The sequence below is a fragment of the Narcine bancroftii genome, chromosome 4 (assembly GCF_036971445.1).
Source record: "Narcine bancroftii isolate sNarBan1 chromosome 4, sNarBan1.hap1, whole genome shotgun sequence".
NCBI lineage: Eukaryota > Metazoa > Chordata > Chondrichthyes > Torpediniformes > Narcinidae > Narcine > Narcine bancroftii.
Genome location: NC_091472.1, coordinates 96,911,013 through 96,937,803, shown reverse-complemented (window position 1 = coordinate 96,937,803; position 26,791 = coordinate 96,911,013). Strand labels below are relative to the sequence as shown.

At 39.6% G+C, this 26,791-nt stretch overlaps 1 protein-coding gene across 10 annotated transcripts in view; it reads left to right on the top strand.

Moving 5' to 3' along the window:
- Positions 1-26,791, top strand: part of senp6a (SUMO specific peptidase 6a) — a 194,197-nt gene that overhangs the window by 121,498 nt on the left and 45,908 nt on the right. For 9 of the 10 annotated variants that reach the window (XM_069932103.1, XM_069932104.1, XM_069932101.1 and 6 more), the window contains 6 exons: positions 765-1,131; positions 10,204-10,454; positions 12,863-13,033; positions 15,643-15,676; positions 17,144-17,329; positions 20,920-21,134. In XM_069932103.1, coding sequence (XP_069788204.1) covers positions 765-1,131; positions 10,204-10,454; positions 12,863-13,033; positions 15,643-15,676; positions 17,144-17,329; positions 20,920-21,134 — 1,224 coding nt within the window. The remainder of the gene's footprint in view (positions 1-764; positions 1,132-10,203; positions 10,455-12,862; positions 13,034-15,642; positions 15,677-17,143; positions 17,330-20,919; positions 21,135-26,791) is intronic. The other variant, XM_069932102.1, reaches the window with a different exon arrangement.

The following is a 26,791-nucleotide window of genomic DNA, read 5'->3' as shown; positions in this document are numbered from 1 at the left end:
TATTATACCTACAGGAGAAGGGTTAGGTAGGTAAACCTCCTGGCCGGGTTCTTCACTTTCAGGTGGCCACCCGACAGCTGCATAGGAGTACAATAGGCTGCTTTATAGTTGGGTATTGTGGCCACCTGAAAGTGGCTTTTGATACTCGTGTATCTCTTTCCCTACAGAATTGCTGAAATATGCTGCGTGTGAGTGGTAGGGGTCCTCATCTGTCACCTAGAACCCAAAAATATCTCTATTCCTATATCTAAAGTGTTCATTGTGGATCATTGCTGATGAAGGGTCATCACACAGAAAGTTTACTTGATGTTTCCCTCAGAGACTGGCTGACCTATTTATTATTGGCAGTATTTTCTGTTTTGTGTAAAGATTCAAAGGTTTTGGATTTATAGAATACTTTTCAATTCCATTAACTTGATAAATTCTGGTGTCAGTCATTGGTTGAGAGAGAAGTACAAACAACCTCGTGCTAAGACCATTTGGGTGATGGAAATTCTTGCTTTCAGAATTCGCAAATCACTACTAAAAAGCTTGAGATACAGAATAAAATTCGAGCTCATGAAATTTATGTGAAAAATAAACCAACATAATGTTTTTCAACTCCTTTCTTGCCCCATGTGCAACCTTGTGGATGTTGATGATGTGTGATCTTTCTGGGAATGCATCTCACCTTTGTAAAACAGGTATTGCATATTCTGTTGTGAATTTTTTTTTAAACCCTGATCTTTTTTTTCTTACCCCCCACCCCCCCCCTCAAATTTTAGGGGCAGTCACTCAGTGAATTCTTCAGTTTATGTAATAATTGTGGTAAAAAAAGTGAAGACCATACAAAATGTGAAAATTGTAGGAAGCCGATACCCAAGGATGCAACAAGAAGACCAAAGCAAGCTCTGGATTCTGTACCACAGCCACGGCCACCTATACGTGCAAGTTCTCCGACCCAAGCTGAAGGCGGTGTGGGTGTCAGTGGCAAAACATTTTACAACAAACCCTTTGACATAACATTGCCTTCAGTACCGACTGCTAAGTTCTCTTCAATCAGAAATAATCTTTTACAAACAAATGGTAATATAGGGCTGGTGGGGCGAACAGGACGGGTGGACTCCAAGAAATCCCTCATGAATGACCCCAGTAAGTATAGATGTTTTCAAAGGCTCTGAAGGTATGTGAGTTTGTTCCAGCGCTGTGAACAGTGCAACATTGTGTGCATGGCGGTATTGCACCTCACCTGAAAAAGTGGTGTGTTTGAGTAATCAGTGTTGTCAACAACTTGTTTGTTAAATATAGTGAACAATGAACCCAAAATTCAAAGTAATGTTTTAATGATTAAAAAATGCTGACTCTAAAATAATTGCTCTGTAGAGACGGGACTGACAGAGAACCAGCATTGATTTTATTGAATTACTGAACAGCCTTGTATAAGCTTGGGGTCTATTCCCACTTCTCTTTCTGATTTTTCATGAAATTGGATAATTTACCATGAATTATGTCTGGAGAAGACAAAATTAATTTTGTGCTGTTTTCATGCAGCTCTTTCCCTCAGCACATCTTGCTGGAGAAAAAAATGCTGCTATATTTAGGACTGTCGAGTTACTTAGTAACGAGACAACATTGGTGATAAATCACAATTTCCATTCAATACATCAGCTAACAGCATGATAATATTGTTATTTATTTTGATAAAAATGCTCTGGACTTTGCAGCTTTGACCATGAATGTTAATAGTTGCTTCCAGAATTTAATTAATTTCACAATGAAGAATCTCCTTGAAGACCCAAGAGATGCAGTACTCTCCTAATGTTTGGGACAAAGATACTTTTTTTCGTTTATTTGATCCTGTGCTTCACAGTTTTAAATTTGTAATCAAATAATTCATGTGATTAAAGTGCATATTCCAAATTTTATTCAAGGTTATTTGTATACATTTTGGTTTGACCACATAGAAATTCCAGCATTTCTTATGCATAGTCCTGTCATTTCAGGGCACCATAATTTTTGCGACATAACAATGGTATGTATATTAAGGTAGTCGTGTTTAGAATTTTGTTGTATATCCTTGCATGCAATAACTTCTTGAAGTCTGATTCATAGACATCACCTGGTGCTGAATATCTTCTCTGCCAGGCCTTTACTGCAACCATCTTCAGCTCCTGCTTGTTTCAGAGGCTTGTCCCCTTAAGGTTTCTCTTCAACATATAGAATGCATGCTCAATTGGCTTTAGATTGGGTGACTGACTTGGCCATTCAAGAATTTTCCAGTTTTCAACTTTGAAAAACTTTGTTGCTTTAGCAGTATGTTTTGGATCATTGTCTTGCTGTATGATGAAGTGCTGTCCAATGAGTTTGGGGATATTTGCTTGAACTTGAGATGTTTTTATGCACCTCAAAATTAATTTTGTTCCTGCCATCAGCAGTTGCATCATCAATGAAGATAAGTGTGCCATTATCTGTGGCAGCCATACATGCCCAGGCCATAACATCCCCTCCACCATGAGGTGGAAGGTTTTGGATCTTGGGCAGTTCCTTTACGTGTCCACACTTTGTTCTTGCCATCACTCTGATACAGGTTAATTTTGGTCTCATCTGTCCACAAGATTCTTTTAAATACTTCTTGGCAAGCTGTAATGTGGCCATCCTGTTTCTGTGGCTAACAAGTGGTTTGAATTTTTTGGTTCATAAAGTCTCCTGCAGACAGTAGTCATTGACACATCCACACCTGCCTCCTGAAGAGTGTCTCTGATCTGTTGGACAGGCATTTGTGGATTTTTCTTCATGATGAGAATTGAATTTAAATAAAAGTGAACTTTTTCCTATTAGTAATCATTTATATTTATATTGTGGACACTGGAATCGCAGTGGACAGACGAAATAACCACACAAGGCATTTCTCGAGTGAATCAAATGGATTTACTTTTCATCACCCCCACAACCTTTTAAAAGCAAGAATCATGTGGGCGACACACGCTGACGTAATCATTCATTGATGTCACATGGCTGGTTCGATGCCTCCTGGGAGTTGTAGTGCCACCATAGCGCCATTACACAACCTCACCCCCCCCCCCCTCCCCCCCCACCACCCAAGAACCAGCAGAAAGGTTTGTCTGTCTATAAGGTTGTCCACCTCTGCCATGGACTGCTGGCTGCTGCAGGGGGAAGATTTGTCCAAGTGAGCTGGTTTAAGCCTGTCAGTATTTGAAAGACTGTGGCTTCCATCCAATGTCCAAAATACAGGTTGACCTAGTTTGTCTGAGTAGGGCATCTGTAAAGTGTTCCCCTTCAGACGAAGACATATTTGCAGTTTTTGAGGTCTTCAGGCACAAAAGAAGAGTGTTCTCCATGTGACAATGGTGGTGTAGGGGTCAATTTTCATACAGTCTTCCTTAGTTTGCTCAACAGTTCCTTAGGATCATCGCTGGAGTTGTTAATGGTAGGGAATGAACTCCCCTGAAACCACCAACGATGCGCTGTACACAAGCTCCTCAGAGGAAGCTTGGAGGTCCTCCTTGGAGTTGTTCTAATGCTCAGTAATACCCAGGGCAGCTCATCAGCCCAGGTTGGGCCCTCTAACCAAGCCATCAAAGTTGACTTTAGATGTTGATGAAACCTTTCCACCATTCCATTGATCTGGGATTGGCATTCCATAGCCAATTGTATGATAAGTTGTTGTACCAAGTAAGCAAGACAAGGCTGTCCACAGCGAGGAAGTAAATTGTGGTCCTCTATTTGAAGAAAAATGTGCTGGTAAACCAAAGCGAGACACCCAGGAACTGAGGAATGCCTGAGCGCGTGTCTGCAGCAGCAGCTACCATAGGCACGGTCTTGGGCCATCGTGGAAACCTGTCTGTTACAGTAAAAAGATAACTGTATCCTCTTGAAACAAGAAATGGACCAACAATGTCCATGTGGACATGAGCAAAACACCAAGTAACTGCTGGGAAGGATTGCAGTGGTGCCTTAGTATGCTGCTGAACTTTTGGATTTTGCAGGTAATGCAGGACCTCCCCATTTGTGTAACATCTTTTTTAAGACCATGCCACATGAACCTATCCAAAACCATATGAACAATCGATCTAATTGATGGATGTGAGATGCCATGCACAGAGTTGAATACTTGGCATTTCCGTGATGCAGGAACTACTGGGCGTGGGTGTCCTGTTGATCTATCACAGAGGAGTAATTTGCCATGAACTCCAAACTAGACATCTTTCAATTGCACGTTTGTGATCGCAGTTCGATAAGCATTCATCTCGTGGTCATGTTCTTGAGCTGCGGCCAAAGCGGTGTAGTCAATATCTTGATCTACAGACGAAATCTCAAGTCGAGCAGAGCGGGAAAGTGCATCAGCTACTGCATTGTCTTTTCCGGAAATATGTAGTATTTTTGTGGAGAATTCTAAAATGAATGATAATTTCGTTGTTGTCGAGCTGATCAAGGCTCTGTGACCTTGGAAAATGCAAATGTTAAGGGCTTGTGGTCGGTGTACATAGTAAGATCCCTGCCCTCCAAAATATAACTGAAGTGTCGAATAAGCAAATAAATGGCCAAAAGCTCCTCATCAAAAACACTGTATTTCTTCCCTGCTTCACAAAGATGGCGGCTGAAGAATGCTAACGGTTTCCATTGCCCGTTGACCTATTAATGATTTGCACCTACAGCCATACTGGAAGCATCTGTTGAAAGGGCAGTGGCTCCATTTAAAACTGGATAGTTGAGCATAGTGGCATGAGTCAGCAAATCTTTTGTCTTCGAGAAGGCGTTGTTTCCTTCTTCAGTCCAATGGATGGTTCTGTAATTTCCGGACAGTAAATCAAAAAGAGGCTTTATGATATGAGCTACTCCCGGAAGAAACCGATGGTAAAAATGTACCATTCCCAAGAATTCCTGCAGGCTTTTAACCATAGCAGGTCTTGAGTACTTGGTAATGGCCTCAACTTTTGGATGGAAAAAATGCATTTATCCAGATTGATGGTTAGTCCAAACTTTTGAAGACGAATAAAAAGTCTATGAGGATGTTCCAAATGTTCTTCCTTAGTCCCACTGGCCACTAAAATGTCGTCAAGGTAAATGAAGACATTGGTCATACCATATCCTAAAGCATCCATTACCTGTTGAAATGATTGAGCGGCATTCTTTCATCCAAATTGTATTCGTAAAAATTCGAACATTACAAACAGGGTAATTATTGCTGTTTTTGGAATGTCTTTTGGCTCTACTGGTACTTGGTGGTAGCCACGCACTGTCTATTTTGGAAAAGATCTTCGCTCTATGCATATTACCTGAGAAATCCTGAATATGAGGTATCAGATAACGATCTGGGGTGGTGGCGTCCTTAAGCCGTCTGTAATCTCAACGTGGTCGCCAAACTCCATTGTGCTTCAGGACCATATGTAATGGAGATGCCCAGTGACTTTTTGACCTACGAATTATGCCTAGTTCCTCCATCTTGCATTCCAAAAGTATTCTTTGACAAATTGGATTCTAAAATATATATGGAATAATAAAAGTCTTAGGTTGGCTGAACCAATACTACAGAAAATGAAAAAAGATGGTGGTCTGGTATTACCAAATTTCAGGTTTTAATACTGGACAATTAATATACAATATGTTTTGGACTTACTATTCCAAGATGCATGATTACCCTTTAAGGGTGGAATTGAAGAAGAATTGTTAGAAGATGCTCTTTAACTTCTCTATTAGGTACTTCTCTCCCCTTTGGATTATTCAAAGTATATAAACAAGATTTTAATCCAATTCTCAGAATATACATTAAGGATTTGGTTTCAATTTCATGTTTTTGATTAAATAATTTTGTTCTGTCCAGTAAAATTTATTCCAATTTTTTAAGACCTCATTTGACCAAGCTTTGCCCTATGGAAAGATAAAAGAATAATAATCATTCTTGATATGTTTGAAGGAAATTATTTAATGTCTTTTGATCAATTTGTTGAAAAGTTCCATTTCCCTAAGATGCACCTTTTAGGTATTTTCAAGTTAGCAGTTTTCTAGACTCTTTTCTGCCAAATTTTTAACTTTTTCAATTAATTTGATTGATACTGTTCTTCAATTAAATCCTTCTCGAAAGGATTGATAGCTAATATTTATAACAGGTTACTTAATTTTCATCCAATATCCAATGAAAAAATTAAAGCTGTTTGGGAACTGATATTTGAGCAGCTACTTTCTGATGATTTATGGGAACGAATTTTTCAACTTGTCAATACTTTTTCAATTTGTGCCCATCGCTCTTTGATTCAGTTCAAAGTAATGCATAGGGCACATATGCCGAAGGACAGATTGGCCCATATTTTTCCTAAGTCCTATTTGTTATAGGTGTAAATCCAAAGAAGCCACTTTGACTCTTATTTCTGGTCCAGTACAAAGTTGGATAATTTTTGGCAAGGTGTTTTTGAAACTAAAGCTGAAGTGTTGGACCCAGATTTAAAGCCAAACTGTGGTGAATGTCTGCCAAGCTGCCTGTCTCCCCCCTCTGGCGAACCTTGCTGTACTAGCATTGGCTGTGCATTATCTCTACTGTTAAGGACACTCACCTTGGATATAACTGTATATGCATCTATTGCCTTTCATTATTGTACCATCAGTTTCTGCTAATAAAAGCCATGATTATTGTTTGACCACATCGTCTTTGTCTACTTCATCATCTGGCACATCAATTTTATTAGCAGAAATGAATGCAGCCCTCAAGCCAGAGTTGCTGATAATCAACCAGTCTGTCCCGAGGGCCAGAGAAATTTTCATACACTGGATTGATTGTTTCGATTACTACATGGATCGAAACAACGTGGTCAATGAGGCAAAACAGTGGAGCCACCTGAACTCTCTGCTGGGTGAGATCCCTTTCTCTGTAACGCAAGGAGCTACCACTCTGGCTATAGCCCGGGAACGTCTGGCTGCTTACTATGCAGCGCCACGGAACGTGGTGCTTGCTCGACACCAGTTGCTGACTAGACGCCAGAAACCCGGGGAAAGTGATGCTGCCTATGCACTGGCTCTCGACTCAATGGCAAATGAATGTGATGTCAGGGCTGTCAATGTGCAACAACACTGCAATGCCTAGTGGAAACTGATGCCTTAGATTGTGCCTTGGTAGGAACCCTTAATCAGAAGGGCAGACCTGCGGTATTCTTCTCCCGCACGTTACGTGGACCTGAACTTAAACATCCTGCCATTGAAAAAGAAGCCCAGGTTATTATTGAAGCTGTTGGCTACTGGAGACACTTTCTAGCCAGCAGAAAATTTACTCTTGTCACTGATCAGAAATCTGTAGCCTACATATTCAGTACTAAACACAAAAGTAAAATCAAGAACGATAAGATGGCACGCTGGCGAATAGAACTCGCAACTTATAATTGAGATCCAGGATTTCTCAGGTAATATGCATAGATCCAGGTTAAATGATCCCTCTGATACATTGTCACGATCTGCTGCTCGTGCTCAGCTGGAGGGGCTAAAAGAGATCCATAGCAGACTGCCACCCAGGAGTCTCGAGATTCTTCCACTACACTAACAACCTTCCTTACTCTCTGGAAGAAGTCAAGAAACTGACTAAAAGCTGTCCTGTTTGTGCAGAATCGAAACTGCAATACTTCAAAGCTCCAGAGGCCACTCTCATCAAGGCAACCCAACCTTTTGAGAGGATTAGCTTAGATTTTAAAGGGCTGTTACCTTCCAACAACAAAAATGTATATTGGCTGTGCATTATCTCTACTGTTAAGGACACTCATCTTGGGTATAACTGTATGTGCATCTATTGTCTTTCATTATTATACCATGAGTTTCTGCTAATAAAAGCCATGATTATTGTTTGACCACATCGTCTTTGTCTACTTCATCAACTGGCACTTCACAAACTTACAGCTATTTTTGAGATCACAGTATTTGAATCCAGCTTTGCACCTGTTTCAGCCCAAAGGATAGAAGCCTTTTCAGTGTTGATGGCAAGGAGAGCTATATTACTCAAACAAAAAGATTGCAATCTGCCGACTTTACTTCAATGGCTTTCCTCCATTATGTCGTGCTTAGGTTGAGAAAAAATTAGAAGTTGGACACTTGACTTTAACATTGAAAAAACCTGGAAACCATTTATTCAATATTTTTATATAGCACAAACTAAAAAAACAAAATTGAACCACTTCCAGTTTTTTTTTCTTCCTCCAAGTGCATTGTGTTTACTCAAGAAGAATCTCTTTTCTACTTTCTTTGAAATTACTCTGAATGGATTGATCAATTGTTTTTGTTTTTTGGGTTTTTTTTTGTTTTTAATTTTTTTCATTGGAGTTCAAATTTTTTTTGTTTTATGCATTAACTTTTTATTTCCTTACTCATTGTAACTGTCAATATATGGAAATGTTGAATTAATTGAAAATACTTGATTGTTATATTCAAAGACCATGTATATTAATTTTTCCTGTTTTCTGAATATTATTCTATCATTGTTGCTTGTGTGTTGTACAAACACTGAGTTTAATTGTTTGAAAATTCAGTCCAAACATTAAAGCTTAATAATTCAGCAGTTTAATTCAAATGTCGTTATCCACAGTCGAAAGTGTGAGTCGACCTGCTGACTCAGAGAGGAAATGCAACCGCCCAGTCTTGCGCGACCAGTTCACTTCTCCCAATCCATCACGCGCTGGGCTCCTGCGAATGATGGTTTGAGAACTAAGTAGTGTGATCTGCCACACTTTTTTTTACCTTGTGGAAAATTAATTTAAAAATTCTTGAAAAAAAGAGAATTTTTACTGTCATCAGCAATGGAGGTCTTCCTTGGCCTACCTTTGTGGTTTATGAGCTCACCAGTGCACTCTTTCTTCTTAATGATGTTCCATACAGTTGATTTTGGTAATCCTAACATTTGGCCAATGTATCTTCTGTTTTATTCTTGTTTTTCAGCCTCATATTGGCTTCTTTATTGGCACAACTCTGGTCCTCGTGTTGCAAAATGGCAGCTACAGTCTCCAAAGATGATCAAAAACTTTAAGCAAGCCGATCTTATACCTACAATAAAGCAGTTAAACATACCTGAGTACTCACAAACACCTGTGAAGCCAAATGTCCCAAACAAATGGGGGAAATTATGTATAAAGTGCTGTAAATTCTACACGGTTAAACCAAAATGTTTATAAATAACATTTTGAAACAATCTAGAATGTGCAATTTAATTACAAGTGAATGGTTTGATTACAAATGTAAAACTGTGGATCACAGGAGCAAGTAAAGAAAAAAAATGTCTTTGTTCCGAGCATTATGGAGGTCATAGTCTGTCCTGCATATGTATCTTTTGTCTGTATGTGTGTTATGTCTGATTCTGCATTTGCACCAAGAACCAGAGATGCTGTTTTATTGGATGATAATAGCTTGAACTTGTTTCTATTTTAATTTCTAGCCCCTACAGTTTTATTTAATTATTTATTTTCATTTTCATCCTCTAAGGATTTATTTACTGAATTTAATTCTAAGTATTTAATATTTGTTTTATTCCCATTCTCCTCCACCCCCTATCCCCATCACCACTTCTTTACATGCAATTGGTTTTGTAGAATATTGAGAAATTGTTTCTTTAAACATTTTTCTACTTGTAAGTCATTGAACTTATTCACCTGCTAGCTGTGCGATGGATCATGGCAGTGCTCTCTTGGAATTGTGAACTGTCTAACCTCCTGAATACCTGCATTAATTATTTGTCAGCTTCAGATTCCAACATCTGCATCTTTTGCGTTTCTATACTTGGCTATTGGATTCCATTAACTCAACAGGGGAACATAGACTTCTACAGATTTTTCAGCAATTAGAGATATTAACCTTTAAACATTCAAAAAGATATGAGTTTTTGTTAACATCTGAGGCAATTATAAGCACAATCTGATTTTTTTTTTAAATGGCAAATTCAAGGAATAAAATAAAAACAATAAATGTTGGAAATGCTCAGCATCTGATGTTGCCTGATTGGCTGAATGCTTCCAGTGTTTTCTGTTTGTGAGCAGAATCTTTTTTATCTTTGATAGTTGATAAAGCTCTCAAAGTAATTTTGGGAGTGGTTTTCATTAGGCAAGGCCTTCCCTATTATTGTTCTTTCATCAGTAGTTCCGTGTCCCATTGCACTATATGTTATAAAATGAAGAAAGATGCTGCAGTCATAAGTAATTGGAAGTCAATTCCTTGTGTGTTAATTTTGTCATTTTCGCTCAGTTGTACTCTCTAGTGATGAGGAGGAACAGGATGACAATGCCAGTACTGGAAGTGGCACAATGGACAGTGTTCATTCTATTGGTAGAACTACTAATGGCACAAGTCCGCCTCTTGTGCTTTCCAATAAACCTTTGGAAACGGCTTCAGAGGAGGTCTTTGATGGAAATGCGACCGAACAGATTTTGGAAAACATTTGCACAGAAATAGAATCTACAGCCACATTGCCAAGAAAAGCAAGGATGAAAGACAAGGTAATGTGGAATTCAGTTTCAAGTAGCCAGTTATGCTATTTCTTTCTGGTAAAAGCTATGTTCATTATAATTGTTAGTGTCTGCAGTACTGTGAGTTTGAGCAAACGAGCTTAATCTTCAGTAATCAATTCTGAATAATACAATGCAACAATTATGTGTTGAGTTGCCCATGTCCATTGGGGGGGTGGGGAGATTTTTTTCAAACTCTCTAACAAGGTCATGCAGGTTACTTTGCACTGCAGGAAAAATATATTGACTTTGGATATGGTGCAGATTCACCAGAATGATACTGGTATTTCAAGAATGATTTACAAGATGGGTTACATAAACGTGGAATGAATTCTCTTACTTATAGAACAGAGGGGTGCATTTGATTTTTATATTTAATGTTTAAAAATTAAAGAGTAAATGCAGAGTTGCTGTTATCTCTGATAATGTGAATGAAAAATGAAAGGATTAAAATTAATTCTAGACTGTTTACAGAAATGGAAAAGTGTATAATCACACAGATTTTAGATTAAAATATGTCATGAACTTTCACAAAGGCTGTAAATATAACCATATAACCGTTTACGGATGCTGTAACAAATAGTGTCCAAGGCAGATGTATCAAACTTTAAGCAATGCTCTTGAGGGATTTTGAGCAACAAAGGTGAAGGTCAAAGAGTTATGAATCAGATTTCCAGTTGAGAAGGCTTTCAAGGCTACTCTGAGGTTCCTGGTTTACATTTGCCAATAAATTCTTGAAGAGCCTGTATTTCCAAAACTTCAGAATTTCTTTATCTGTGCTGGCAACACATGAATAATGTTAAACTTGTAATCTTGTGTGAATTTCCCACACCCTGTTGTTGAAGGGATGCCTCATCCAAACCTTTGCAATGCCAGCAAGCATCTCTTCCCATTTTATAGATGGTACAGCTTGGAAACAGGCCATTTGGTCTACTTCACCCACACCATTCTCTAATAATGTAATCTCCCACCACTTAGAACATTGAATAGTACAGCACAGGGATTGACCCTTTTGCCCACCATGTCTGCGATGAATATAATGTCAAATTAAACTAAATCTCTTCTGCGTGCATATGGTCCCTATTCCTCTATTCCCTGCATGTTTGCATGTCTGTCTAAAAGCCTCGCAAATGTATTATGTTATCAAGTTCCATCACTACCCCAGGTGGCCCATTCCAGATACCTTCTACTCTGTGCCTGTAAATCTCCTTTAAACCCCTTCTCACCCCCTCCTCCCCCCACACACCAATCTTATCTTAAATATGTGTCTTCTAGTATCTGACATTTTTACACTGGGAAACAAACTCTTGACTGTCTACACTATCTGATCTTCTCAAAATTTTATGAATTTCTATCAAATCATCCCTCAGCCTCTCATTCTCCAGAGAAAACAATCCAAGTTTGTACATCCTCTCCTGATGGCCTCCAGTGTTACCATATTCTTTCCTATACCTTAGTGACCAGAATGGCATGTAGAATCCAGCTGATTTCTGATCAAGGCTCTATTAAGTTGCTGCTTAATCTCCCCTCTTCTGTACTAAATATCATGAGTAATGAAGGCCAGTATTGCCCTTGCCTTTCTATCCATGTTGCTACCTTCAAGGATATTTGGACTTGTCCTCCAAAGACTCTCTGTTCCTTAACCCTCACCCTGATACACGACCATTCATGGTATATGCCCATCCTCATTTGTACTCACAAAATGCAACACTTCACATGTATCTGTATGAAACTCCATCTGCCATTTTTCAGTCCATTTCACCAATAGATCGTTAACTCTTTAGAGTTTAAGACTACCTTCCTCACTATCAACCAAACTTCAAGTCTTCTGCAAACTTACTGATTGTGCCATCCACGAACAGGTATATTACAAACTAGAAGGGTTCCAGCAACCGGTCTTGTGGGATACCATGAATCACAGTTATCCACTTTGCAAGGACAACCTTCCTATTGTCAAGCTACATTTGCATCCAAACTGTAAATAGATCCTGAAAGGATGAAAATTAAAAAATGCAGATGTTGGAATTCTAAAATAAAAACATATGATTTAAGAACTTAGCAGTCTAGGCAACACAATTGACAAGAAAAACAAAAATGTTACTTGCTCTGTCCAGATGCTTCCTGGCCTGCCTGCAGTGGGTTTTCAACATTTTCTGTTTTTATTAAAGAGTGCCAAGTTGAAATTCTTGAGTGCACCACATCGGAGGCATTTGGTTTTCTTGACAAGAGTCCTAATTTGTAAGAATAGGAAAGAGACTGCATCATAATAACTTACTTGAATGTGCCTCTTTGCATTTCATATGATTTGGTTTTCTTATTTATAACAAAACCACATTTTGGTAAAGTACTCTCTTATTACAAATGTATGTGTTTTAATGCTTTTAAAATGTTCTTTTCAGTTTGGAAATCCTTTCCATGAAATAGTGGGCAAGAAAAGAAAAATTGAGCTTGCCCAGGCACAAATGGATAGTCAGAGTTCGCAAGTGGAAAGTAGTTGTGAAAGCATTATTCTCAAGTGTCGAAGTATACGGATAGGAACCTATCGTGCAACGGTATTGGAACCAGTTATTGTGAGTAATGTGAAAAAAAATATTTTTAAAATATTTTCCTTACCAAGCTATGTTTGATTTTTTTAAAAAAACTTTCCATCCACAATTAGAAATAGAAAGGTCAGGAGAGTTATTTTTTAATATTTTTATTAAGGATTTTCAATCAACATGGAAATTTATTTAAAAAATGTATTGTACTGCGCATCAAAAGAACCAAAGACTTGTTGATCCAAACCAAGGCTTTTATTAACTAAAAGACTGGAGCATATCACAAGTAGGTTGACCGGTCAAGAATGACCTCATCTGGCAAGGAGCAATCCTTTAAAACCTGCCAGTAAGTGTGGCTACACTCTCAGCCAATCACAGTCATCCTACACTTTTTTTTTTCTTTGGCTTGGCTTCGCAGACGAAGATTTATGGAGGGGTAATGTCCACATCAGCTGCAGGCTCGTTTGTGGCTGACAAGTCCGATGCAGGTCAGGCAGACACGGTTGCAGCGGTTGCAAGGGAAAATTGGATGGTTGGGGTTGGGTGTTGGGTTTTTCCTCCTTTGTCTTTTGTCAGTGAGGTGGGCTCTGCGGTCTTCTTCAAAGGAGGTTGCTGCCCGCCGAACTGTGAGGCGCCAAGATGCACGGATGGAGGCGATTTCAGCCCACTGGCGGTGGTCAATGTGGCAGGCACCAAGAGATTTCTTTAGGCAGTCCTTGTACCTCTTCTTTGGTGCATCTCTGTCTCAGTGGCCAGTGGAGAGCTCGCCATATAACACGATCTTGGGAAGGCGATGGTCCTCCATTCTGGAGACGTGACCTACCCAGCGCAGTTGGATCTTCAGCAGCGTAGATTCGATGCTGTTGGCCTCTGCCATCTCGAGTACTTCAATGTTGGTGATGAAGTCGCTCCAATGAATGTTGAGGATGGAGCGGAGACAACGCTGGTGGAAGCGTTCTAGGAGCCGTAGGTGATGGTAGAGGACCCATGATTCGGTGCCGAACAGGAGTGTGGGTATGACAACGGCTCTGTATACGCTAATCTTTGTGAAGTTTTTCAGTTGGTTGTTTTTCCAGACTCTTTTGTGTAGTCTTCCAAAGGTGCTATTTGCCTTGGCGAGTCTGTTGTCTATCTCGTTGTCGATCCTTGCATCCGATGAAATGGTGCAGCCGAGATAGGTAAACTGGTTGACCTACACTACCATATGTACATATACACATTGGTGATAGAATCTGTACTATAATATTCACCCTTTCTTTGAGAACCGACCCCAGGGTGGATGGAGATTAGGGGCTGTACCGGTCAGGGGGTCTGACCATCCGGCGTGACCGCCGTGGCACTGGGAATGGGGTCGCCAGAGTCGTGTCGCCAGCAGGCCCGTAGGGTGCGGCCACTGCTTCACTCAATTCCCCAACGGCGTTGTTGACAGTCTGGCCTGAGGTGGTGGGGTGGTGCTGGTCCGTCTGTTCAAGCACATGACCTGAGGGAGAAGGAATAGGGGGAGGTTGGGTTTAAGGCACTGCTGCGCCTGATCCGGCTTGGGCTAGGTCCCTTACCGAGACCGTGTCCTCCCGTCGTCCGGGTACTCAACGTAGGCATAATGCGGGTTCGCATGGAGCAGAGTCACACTGACAACCAAGGGGTCGTTCTTAGAGTACCGGACATGGCGTCATAAAAGGACTGCACCAGGAACCGTGAGCCGACTCGGATTTCCTTGGGAAAGAGAACATCCTACACTACCATCTGTACATATGTACATATACATATTGGTGATAGAATCTGTACTATCACATGTATTTCTTACTTCAGGCGGAAGCCCCTAAACAAGAGCTAGATAAGTCAGGAGAGAAATGGGCATCAGATTTGAGTATAGAAATTGATCCATTTTGCTGGTCTGACCTATGTCAGGACAGCATGAGCAATACAATTAATTTAAGGTGCAATATAATTTTTTGCATCAGCTGTACCTTACACCTCAAAAATTAAATATTGAAATCTGAATTATCCAATTTATGTTTTTAATTCAGTCAAGGTATAGGGTCCTTTTTGCATTTAACCTAGTCATGCTTTAAGGTGAGATCCTTCTGGGAAGAATTCGATACCCTTCAGGTGCCAGAATTGTTTTTATAGTAGTGTATTTTTTTAAGGAACTGATTTACTTGGCTTGAAGAAAGGAACAGTGTAACTTATATTTCACAACACAGAAGCATTAAAAAAGCTGGAATCTTCAGGCAGAAACAATGGCACCAGAAAGATCCCTACTTTTGCCAAGGAAACTGAGCTCATGTCATGTAACTGTGGATGATTGTCCACCTCATTACTTTTGATAAATTTAGCCACAAGCACATTGCAGAGGGTGTCTTCAATAATTTGATTGATCATCAAATCCCTTTGAGTGCCAGCTGTAGCAGGATAAGTGATTTCCAGCTGAAGGCTATATGACAAACCTATCTGAATTTATTCTTGATCATTTGATTTTCTGTTTCATTTGAAGAAAAATAATGTTTCCAATGCTTTTATTGAAATATGATTACATCAAAGACATATTGTCTGCTTTAGTTTTGATAGCCTTTTAACTCTTGCTTCATGACTTCTGAAGTTAATGGTCTGCCAAATATATAAATGGATTTTTCTTCTTTCAGTTCAGTCTAGACTTCATCAAGGTTAATGTGGGAGGTAAGTATTTCAATTAATTACTTGTAAGATTATGAATCTGTAGCATATTGTATGTAAATTCAAAGTGTGTGGAATCAAGATCATAAATACTTTTTAAGATATAGTGAGGGGAAAAAAAGCTGTTGATTAAAAATGTCACAAAAAAAGTAGATACTTTACAGAGAGGTTTATAGTTCAACATCTTTCCTTGTAGCGCAAAGCTGCCGAGGAAAGAACACATTGTTTCTACTCAATCCCAGGATGGTCAGCCCATTTACAAGTGAAAAATACAATGTTTAGTGTTTTGTTTTGACTGGTAAACCATCATTTTGTATGCAAACGGACAATGAACTAATTTATGACTGAGGTAAACTGGGCAGAAGTATTTCCTGTTGAATCAAGATGTGCTTGTTCATTTATACTTTGCATCATCACTTCCAATTAATTGAAGCAGAAGAACTGAAATAAAAAGTTAGTTCAGAGATGGATTTGGAATTCCTCATCTTGCTGAAGGTTATGTAAATTAACAAATTGATGCTCCCAACATTGCCTAACTTTTTTCAGTCCATATTCTGAATTGAAGTTTACAGTTCCAAGATATAACCTTGGAAGTTATTTAACTGATGATGGTTACCAGCATGTGGCAATAGTATTCCTAACATTGGCACACAGTTTAACTTTGTTATTCACAATGTCTTGAAAAACCTTTTGGAATCAGAATATCCTTCTATTGACATATTCTTTTGAAAAGGCACATGGTAGTTTGAAAGAGACGGTAGACCCTCTGGAAAAACTTCTATTTTGTGCGAATGGGTCCAGTCATATGCAGACAACAAGTTATGGCTGTTTGGTTAATGGAGATTTTCCATTACATAATTCACAAATCACTATCCTAGAATTTGAGATACGGAATAAAATGTGTTGTTACAGAATTTCTTGGGGAAAGAAAAGAAATAAATCAAATCAATTTTTTTAACCATGTTCCTTGACAAGTGCAAATGATGTGTCTATGTTTTGTCGAAAATCAGCAATTTTCTGGTAAAGCAGTGATGCCCCCATAACACGGGGGTCAACTTTACATTCATTAGGGTTGAAATTCAACAAAGCAACAGAGGATTGTTTTCTATCCCAATATCCTTTCAGTTTTTTCCATTCCATTTCTTAATGCTGCTACTTGTAATGAGTACATTACTCCAGAAAAATATCCATGAGATGTTTGTATTCAAAATGATTCCATGATGGAAACATTCTGGCAAAATGATTTCATTGCTGCATTCTTAATTACTATTCCAAACCAATGGAATGATCAACTAAAGAAATGATTCCGTTTTAAATAGATTTCAACCAACCTTCATTCACATTTTTACACAAAACAAATTACAAGCAATGGTGCCACTGTTTAACTGTTACATGGACCAAATTAGCTGTTAGCATTAAATGTATACCAAAGAGAAGAGAAGAATGTAATGCCATTTTTGTCTTTTGTAGTGCCTCGTGAATCATCCCAACAGATTGTTTTAGAAGCTTCAGAATTCACCAAGTGTGAATGGTGCAGTGCACGTATATTACCAGTACTTTTTCTGCAATTAACATCTTCCGCTTGCCGTGATATACAATCGTCTCTCAATATGAGTAAAGAGAAGAGTTGGTTTGATTCCGAAGCAACCAGTAAGTGTAAGCCACTACATTAGGATTGTAAAGATAACAAGAATCTGCCATATATAAATACTCAGACTCTCATTTTCCCATTTGATTCTTTTTGTGATGTTATTTGCCCCTTGCCATGTTAAGTTGATAGAAATTCATCAAAGCAACAGGATGACCCCAATAACTTAGAAACATTCACTGGCTCACTGCTTGGCTGCACCACAATTTTAAAATTCTTATTGCTGTCACAAACATCCTTGGCCATTTCTTCCCCCTATTTCTGTTGCATTCTCCAATCCTCCATATTTTCTTTTCTAATTGCTCTTCTACCTTAATCACCTATTTTAATCCAAAGAACAAGTATTACTCTTTCTTCCATCATGTCAGAGCTCCATTCCATTCTCCCAGTTTCCTTCTTTGTCCCCTCCCCTTCTCTCATTTCTGTTTTGAATGCTGTCTATGATGACGAGTTTATTGTTATACACAAGTGCAATGTGCAGATGCTGAAATTCTTTATTGCTGCACACAGGTACATTCGATATACCAATTACAATAAAATAAATTTAAATAACAGTAATATGCAAAAGCAGAAGAAGAGTAATAAATGGATAGATAAGTAAATATTGACAGTTGCAGTTGGTGCAAGAAAAAGTGGTTTCTAAAGTGTAGACAGATCTTTTGATGGTCCTGGAATAACTTTTGATTAGGATGGCATGGAAAGGTCAAGAGCTTGATAGCAGTTGGGCAAACAAAAACTTCATGAACCAAAACTTCCATACCTTCTGCCTGAAGGTAGTAGTGAGAAGAGATTGTGGCCAGGATGATGGAGCTCTTTTATGATGTTGTCTGCCTTCTTAAGGCAATGTTCCACAAAAAGCCCATGACTTGGTCGGGTTTGCCACTTTCTGCAATCTTTTGCATTCTTGGGTACTTGAGTTTCCAAACCAGGTTGTGATGCACCTGTTCCTTTTCCCTTGATTTCTCATTTAACATAGGAGATTGTATATGTTGTATTTCTATGCTTCTGCTCTGTTTCCCTCTCTTTCATCCCAAAATCAGGAGTAATCTCAATTTATCCTTGCCCATTATCTCACCAATCTACGCATTCAATGAATCAGCCTCTGCCTTTTGTTTTGCACCTGTAGCTTGAAGCCACCATCAGGAATACCTTCCACTCCTCTTCCAATTCTTCAGATGGACTGTTCTTTCCATGATACCCTGACACTCCTGAGTCACCACCAACCGGTGCACAAATGGAGGAAAGGCTATGTTCTCATTGTACTGGGTCCAAGCATTCTCTTTCCAGGTGAAACAATGATTTACTTGTACTCTTTTCTGTGTAGTGTACTGTATTCAGAGCTCGCTATGTGGGCTCTCCCACATCTGGGGATAAAATACAAAATGACTGCTTTGCTGAGCACCTTTAAGTTCACAGTTGAGATGCTTAGTTTCCAGGCTCACAGAATTGCTACAGCATGGAAAGAAACTATTCAGCCCATTTGAATCCATACCAGCTCAATGTCAGAATAATTAAACTTCATCTACAATATGTATCCCTTGATATATTTCCTTTCAGATTTGTTCCCAGCTGCCTTTGGAACAGTACAATTGAATCTGCCTCCACTACTACCCTTGGCAGTGCATTCCACTATTTTTTTTTCCTCATGTCAATTTTGATCTTTTGCCAGTTGTCTTCATGCTGTCTCCTAGTTTTTGACCTTCCCACTCATGGGAACAGTTTCTGTCTCTGTACTCTGTTCATTACCTTCAGCTAATGCCCTTGCAACCTGTCCTGGTCCAATACAACGGCCTTAGCTACTCCATCTTCCTACATATCTAAAATCCCTTCGCCTTGGTATATTTCTTTTCAGCTGATTCCCTTTTATCTCTTCAGCAACCAAGAATGCATCCTATCTCAACCTGGGTTATTTAACCCTTTCTGTAGCCAGCATTATTATGTTCTCATCAATGTTTCAGAATTGAAACCACCTCTTTCTTCACTCAGACTATGACAGCATTCATTTTCTGTGCCATTCTGTAACACCATCGCCCATGTCCATTCCATTCCTCCACTCCCTCCTTCCCTTCTGTAACATGGCCTGCTTGTGTCTTGACCTACCAGTCACTAGCTTATGTCAGCTCCAAACTTGACACTTCAACTGTTCATCTGGCCAATCTTTGATCATTCAGCCTACTTAAATTGTAACTTGGTCAAAGCTTTACAAGCAAATTCTTGCTGACCTACATTTTTTTGATACCTAATACAATTTTAAAATTTTCAATTCCAAGTTTGTGCTACTCTGACTCTTTCTTGTATAATCTCCCTTTCCTACTCCCCTCAAGCCCTCAATCTTAAGATCTCCAATAGTAGCTGTAGTTTGCTGCTTAATTTTTTCTGTCCCTCCATCTGTGTTTGCTCCTGCAAAATACATCTCATTGACCCTCTATTCCAGATATTTAGCTCAGAAGGGGAGTGACAGTATGGTGGTATGCAAGGGGAGTTTATGGAGAAATAGGCACACATGGGTGGGTTGTTATTCACTGTCAGAAAGCTGGGACAGTGGGTGGGGTGAACTGCCTGCAGGGGCTTTCGGAAGTTGGCTACCCCACCAGTGAGGGGCAGACAGCAGGTCTGTGGGATATGCTTCCAGGAATTGGACCAAGTGCCAGGCCACAGCACCCTCAGCCTGAGTGTAAGAGGGATGAAAGCAGCCAACCCATCTTGGGCTTGGAGAGCTACCCCACCCTGGCTCTGCTGCTGAATGGTTAGCTGAGGAAAGGCAGCATCTTGTTCTCATCATTAGTGGGTATATTTTTTTAAAATTTGTGTATTTTAGTTGTTCTTCTCAAAATGCAATATCTTCTGACCATTGCAAAAGAACATAATTAGTAAGTATTAATTTTATCTGCAAAAATGCCACATTTATTTAAGTTCATTCTACAATTCAGGTAATGCCACATCCATGACCTAATCCCTCTTTATCTCTTTAAGGGGACCTGATCCCTCTTTATCTCTTTAAGGGCAGCACAGTTAGTACAGCGCTAGTACACCAGCAGTGAGCCTATTTCAAATCCGGCGTTGTCTGTAAGGAGTTTGAATGTTCTCCCTGTGACATGTGTGGGTTTCCTCTTGATGCTCCAGTTTCCTCCTACGCTCCCAAAACATAAAGTGTTTGTCAGTTAATTGGTGTGTTTGGGCAGCATGGACTTGTGACTGGAAGGGCCTGTTACCATGCTGTATCTCAGAAAGTAAATTGAAACTTTTTAAAAAACAAACCTTCTCCAGCCATGTATTGTCATACATTCCCTTTCCACGAGCCCTGGTCTTTTTATTTTTAAAAAATCCATAACCCAATCAATCTAGCTTTCCTTAATCGTCTTGTGCCACAGCAAAATAATTTCTGTACCCACCTTCACCTTAAAAATTGTACAAATCCAGGTGTTTTCGTTAACCACTTTCCAATGAATATTGAACTTCATTTATTCAATACTACAATTGTTCATGCATCTTTCTGAGGAACCACGTCACTGCAATTCTTTCATGACATCACGATAATCATTTGACCATTAATGTCAAAAAGTTGGTATTGAACAGTTTGGTCTTTTGTATTTTACAGATATTGATGAAAGGTACATCGTTTTGATTTTTGAGTCGGTTCTGGAGCTTCGAGCAGCTGCTATTTTTGAAAGAATTTTAACAAAAGTTGGCAAAAAGAACAAAATATCAAACTTTTTTTCCTCTATACCATTTGTTGAAGCAAACAACAGACTTCTTATGTTTACACAGAACATTGAAGAACATAAAAGCAATCCATTACTCAAGGACAGCAGGGTAAGCATCGATGTTTTGCTGGGAGCTTCATTTCCATTGGTGTCCTTGTTTCATTGCATTTGCAAGAAATAAAGCTAGCCAGTGAGCTGATGTGTTTCTCATCTCAATGATGTTGCTGGAACCATGGCACATTTTATTGACTTTTCATTTGCTTTCTCAAATTTTAAATTTCACACCACCAAGTTTAACTTTAGTTTTTTCCCTCTACATGATCTTGAATCATTGAAGATTGTATAAATATTCCTATTTTATTATTTTCTGATAATTTCAGTTACTGTTGGCTGTTTTCTTTTTCAATGCTTTTCCCTCTCAAAAGGACTGCTGTCCTTTCCATAATTGGTTGGCCAGAACAACTTTGTGTTCATGATGGTGTCAAGCCAAGATAGTGAACTGTGTTTAAGGAGGAAAGGCTTGGAATTATTACGCTTTTCCCAACTTCAGTCTCCCAAAATAATTATTTACTTTTAAAGATGGCATTGTAACAATACATGAAATATGGCAGAAAGTGTATTCTTTAATATTTCATAAATTAAAATGTTCAACCTTGTAATTTTATTTTGTCCAAAATTTCCCAACTGAAAGAACATGCAGTTTTGGACACCTTGCTACTGGAAAGATAGCAGTAAGATTGAAAGAATGCACAGAAGATTTAGGATGTTGCTGGGACCCAAGGAACTGAGTTACAGGAACAGGTTAAACAGATTAGCACTTTATTTCTTGGAGCGTAGAAGAATGAGGTGTACAAAATTCTAATTGGTATGGAGAGAGTAAATGCAAGTAGGCTTTTTTGATTGGTTAGGTGAGCTACAAATCAGACGACGTGGTTTAGGGGTGAAGGGGGAACATTTCTGCACAGAGTAGTGGGTGTGTGGAACAAGTTGCCAGGTGAAGTGGTGATTGTGGGTTCAGTTTTCAAATTTAAGAAAAATTTGATTAGGTACATGAATGGGAGTGGTATGGAGCGCAGGTCAATGGGACTAGGCAGTGGAGCAGTTTGGCACAGACTAGAAGGACCTGTTTTCTATGCTGCAATGTTCTATGCTATAGTTTCACTTGTGGACAACAAAATGTGCTTTTGAAATGCATAATCTGGCTAATATTTCACACATCCAAGAAGTTCTAGGAGAATTAGATAAACATTTTTATATCCTTTTATTAGAGGTGTGTGTTAAGAATCCAAATTTATTGTCATGAGCAAGTCACAAAATTCGTTGTTTTGCAGCATTCATAATCTGATAGCAGCAGGGAAGAAGCTATCCTTGTGACACTGAGTGCTTGTCTTTAGACTCCTGTATCTTTCTCTTGATGGTAGCAAAGTAAAGTGAGCATGGGCTGGGGGTCCTTGAGGACAGAGGTCACATCCTCAGAGGTGTTGACACCCAAGAATTTGAAGTTCTTGATCCTCTCCATGACTGAGTCCTAGATGAGGATTGAATCGTGTTCTCCTGACTTCCTCCTGAAGTCAACAATCATCTCCTTGGTTGAGTACAAGGTTGGCGTGATACCACTCAACAAGCTGATCTATCTCCCTCCTGTACACTTCCTCATTGCCATTTGTGATTCTGCCAACAGCTGTACGTAGTATTTTAATTGAGCCTGGCCACACAGTCATGAGTGTATAATGACTAGAGCAATGGGTTAAGCATGCATCCTTGGTGTGCACCTGTGTTGATAATTAGTATGAAGGAGGCATTGTTTCCAATTACAACTGACTGTGCTCTTCCGATGAGGAAGTCAAGGATCCAGTTGTAGATGCGGGTGCAGAGGCCCAGAGTTTGTAGCTTTTTTACCAGCGCTGAGGGAATAATGGTGTTGAAGGCTGTAGTCGATGAAGAGTACCTGTTTTCCAGACTGATTTTCGAGACTCGTTTGAAGTTACAGCAGCCTGACTTGGTCTTTAAAAGCCTTGAATGTTGTCATGACCAAATTCCGGACTATGATGTTTTCACTTTTCTTGTGCCAATGCCAGCATTCTGCCTCAATTATTTCTGAGTCAGGGATAAACAAAATTTCCATACCTGATGCAGTTTTCCAGATGTTAACAAATAGATATATTCGAGGGAACCATTGCAAATTGAAGAATAGGCACTTCTTTACCTATTATAAGAACGAAGGGACAGAAGTGTCCATTATAATGCCTAAAAATGTATTGATCTCGTCAGTGAATGTACGCATAACTAAATGCCCATAACTCTCTTGAAATGAAGAATTTGAAGTATTCATCACCATCGAGTGCAGAAAATTTTAATCCTTGTCCTTAATCTCCAATTCCATTTTCCTGAAACCACAAAACCCAATTCCAGAGTCAGCAGGCCAGGAGATCAAATATGAAATCGACAGGAATTGTAATGAGATTCCTTCCTGGTTCTTCTAAGGTCTGGAAATATACCATTCCATTCAGTCTCTGAATGTTGGGCCACCCATTTAGCTCAAATATTCAACCAATGAAACTTTATTACATCTCTTCGAAGGCAAGTATGCCCTTGTAGGCTATGTGACTTTGTGGCTATAAAAGGAAAGTCCTCTTAGTATCTAGGAATCTCCTGGCCAATGATCAACCAACATGTTTGTAGATGATCTGGCAATTTATATCCTGCGTTGTTATTGAGAACATGCTTGGACTAAATTGTCAAACCTGTCTCATGCAGAGTCAGTCAAGGATTTGGGGTTGTGGAAAATGTGAGCTTTTCTTTTTTAACCCACTAGTACATGGCATCAAAGCTGTCAAATGAAGAATGACTACTCCTGAAATCAACAGGGGTAAGACTGTTACCAATGGATCTATATAAACAGGAAAAATCACCCGAGGAGAGGAGGAATTAGGTAGAAAGAAGAAAGGACATTGTTATTGAAAGCTGTGAATTTCCCCTCTTATTTGTTCTGAATTTTTTTTTAACCAGGAATGAAAAATCAAAATGCTTTTTTTTAAATTTCTTGGTTTCTTTACTTTCAAATTGTCAAATTGAAACAAAAACAAGGAGTTACTCTTTGGCTTCATCTTTCTCAAAGCCCAGAGATGCAACAAGGACTGGATCACCTCATCCTTACAACCACCCCACCAGCCTCCACATCCACAATTTCAGCCATGTGCAACAGAATCCCAACACCAGGCACATCTTCCCCTCCCCTCTCAGCTTTCCATAGGGACTTACAACACTCTCTAGGACTCCCTCATTTTTTCCTCCCTTCCCACTGTTCGCCCCCTTGGTACCTACCCCTGTGACTGCAAGAAATGCTGCACTTGCACCTATACCACCTCCCTCACCACTATTCAGTGATACTGAACAGTATCAGTATTGACAAACCTACTGGAATTATTTGAAGAAGTACCAAGCAGGCTAGATGAAGAAGATGGAGTGAATGTTGTGTATCTTGGATTTTCAGGCCTTTAACGTGGTGCTGTGCATGAGGCTAATTAACAAGACCCCATGGTACAACAGGAGATATACTAGCGTGGGCAGAGCATTGGCTGATTTGCAAGAAGCAGAAAGTTGGAATACAGGGATCATATTCAGATTGGCTGGCAGTTGTTAGTGGTGATCCACAGGGGCCAATGTTAGGGTCACTTTTCATGTTGTATATCAATGATGTATATTGTTGAATGAATGGCTTTTTGGCCAAGTTTGCAGATTATATGAAGGTAGGTTGAGGAGCAGGTGGTGTTGAAGAAATAGGGAGGCTGTAGAAGGACTTGGAAAGATCAGGACAATGGGTAGAAGAGTGTACAATGTCAGAAAGTGTATAGTCATGCACTTTGGTAGAAGAAATAAGTGGGAAAACTATTTTCTAAATGGAGAGAAAATTGAAAATTCCCAGATGCAAAGGACTTGGGAATATGTGAACACAACTTCAGCGTTGAAAAAAGGATGTGGAGGAATTTCTTTAACCAAAGGGTAGTGAATCTATGGAATTTGTTGCCACAAGCAGTTGTGGAGGCAAGTAATTGGGTATATTTAAGGAAGAGATTGAGAGATTCTTGATGAGCCAGGGGGTCAAAGATTATCGGGAGAAGCTTGGACAGTGGGGGTGAGTGGGAAATGGGTCAGCTCATGATTGAGCTGAATAGCCTATTTTTGCTTCCATGCCTTGTGGTTTTATTGACTTATTCAGTAATAATCCTATATATTATTCAGTTTTAATAATATTCATGCCAAATAATATCAAGTGTATATGTTGTAATTTTTTTTCTAAAAATATAATTTATTCACAATAAATTATTTACACACAAGGAAACTGTTCCAACACTTTTTACATTCATGGTGTCAATCATATCGATACATACTCATTGTACATTTTACATTCTTTTAATACTCCATTACCTCCCCTGTGGCATCTTTCTCACCCCTTTTTCCCCCACCCTTGTTTGAGTATTAGTTCATCAGTGGGGAGGACTCTAGACTGTGGTCCTTCCCCATAGTGCCTTCGCATTTGGCTACACCAAGCCTCAGTGCGTTCCTCAGCACGTACTCCTGCAGCCTGGATTGTGCCAGTCAGCAGCATTCCTGGACCAACATCTAAGTATACTGAACGACCAACAGGTTTCAGACAGACCAAAGAGCATCTTTCACCGAGTTTATAGTCTTCCAGCAATTCTGGACATCAGACTCAGAGTGCGTCCCTGGGAACAGTCCATAGATCAGAGTCCTTTGTCACACTGCTGCTGGGGATGAACTGTGACAAAGTTCCCTGCATCCTTCTCCATATACTCTTTGTGAATCTGCATTCAGCAAAGAGGTGGATAACGATCTCCACTCCACTGCAGCCATCCTGAGGATAACATGCGTGGAGGGTTATGTTCTGGTTGTACAAGGCCAAGTCCTGGTGCTTGTTTGTGAACATTCTGCTAGATAACCTGGACAATCTGTTAAAGGAACCATCCCACTGGATCTGTTGCATCCCCATCTCTCACTTTCTGCAGGATGTTCTGTGCTGACCATTGCCTGATTGGCTTGTGGTCAAAGGTGTTGTCCTGGAATAACTTGTCCATGAAGGATAGATGATGTGGCAAAGTCCAGCCAACTGGGACATTGTACGACAATGGGGCCAGGCCTATCCTTCACAACAACTGGGACAGGTAGAACCTCAGCACATATTGATAATTGGTGCCCTCATACTTTGGTTTCACACACAGCTTGATGCAGCTACACATGAAGGTGGTCATCAGAATGAGGACCAGGTTGGGTACGTCTTTGCCTCATTGTCTGGTGACTTGTACATGGCGCTCCTTTGGACCCTATCCATTTTGGACCTCCAAATGAATCTGAAAACTACTTTGATAACTGCTGGGGCAGAGGTGCAGGGAATGGACCACATCTGTGCCATGTACAGCAGTACCTTGCACCTGATGACCAGGTTCCACCCTGTTATCAAGAGGGAGCACATTGTAATGTTGCATGTTATCTTTCCAAGTAAAGTACACTTGTTTGTTTGTAAGGGTCTTTTGCTCCATCCGGTACTGCCAATGTGACCTCCTCTATATTGGGGAGATTGGATGCAGACTGGGTGATTGTTATTTGTGCACCTTTGGTTTGTCTACAGCCACAGCAAGTATCTCTCAGTTGCCAGTCATTTTAGTTCCACACACCACACTATTGCCATGTAGATATGTCAGTCCTTGACCTTGTGTAACCTTAACCAAGAGCATTCGCAAATTGAAG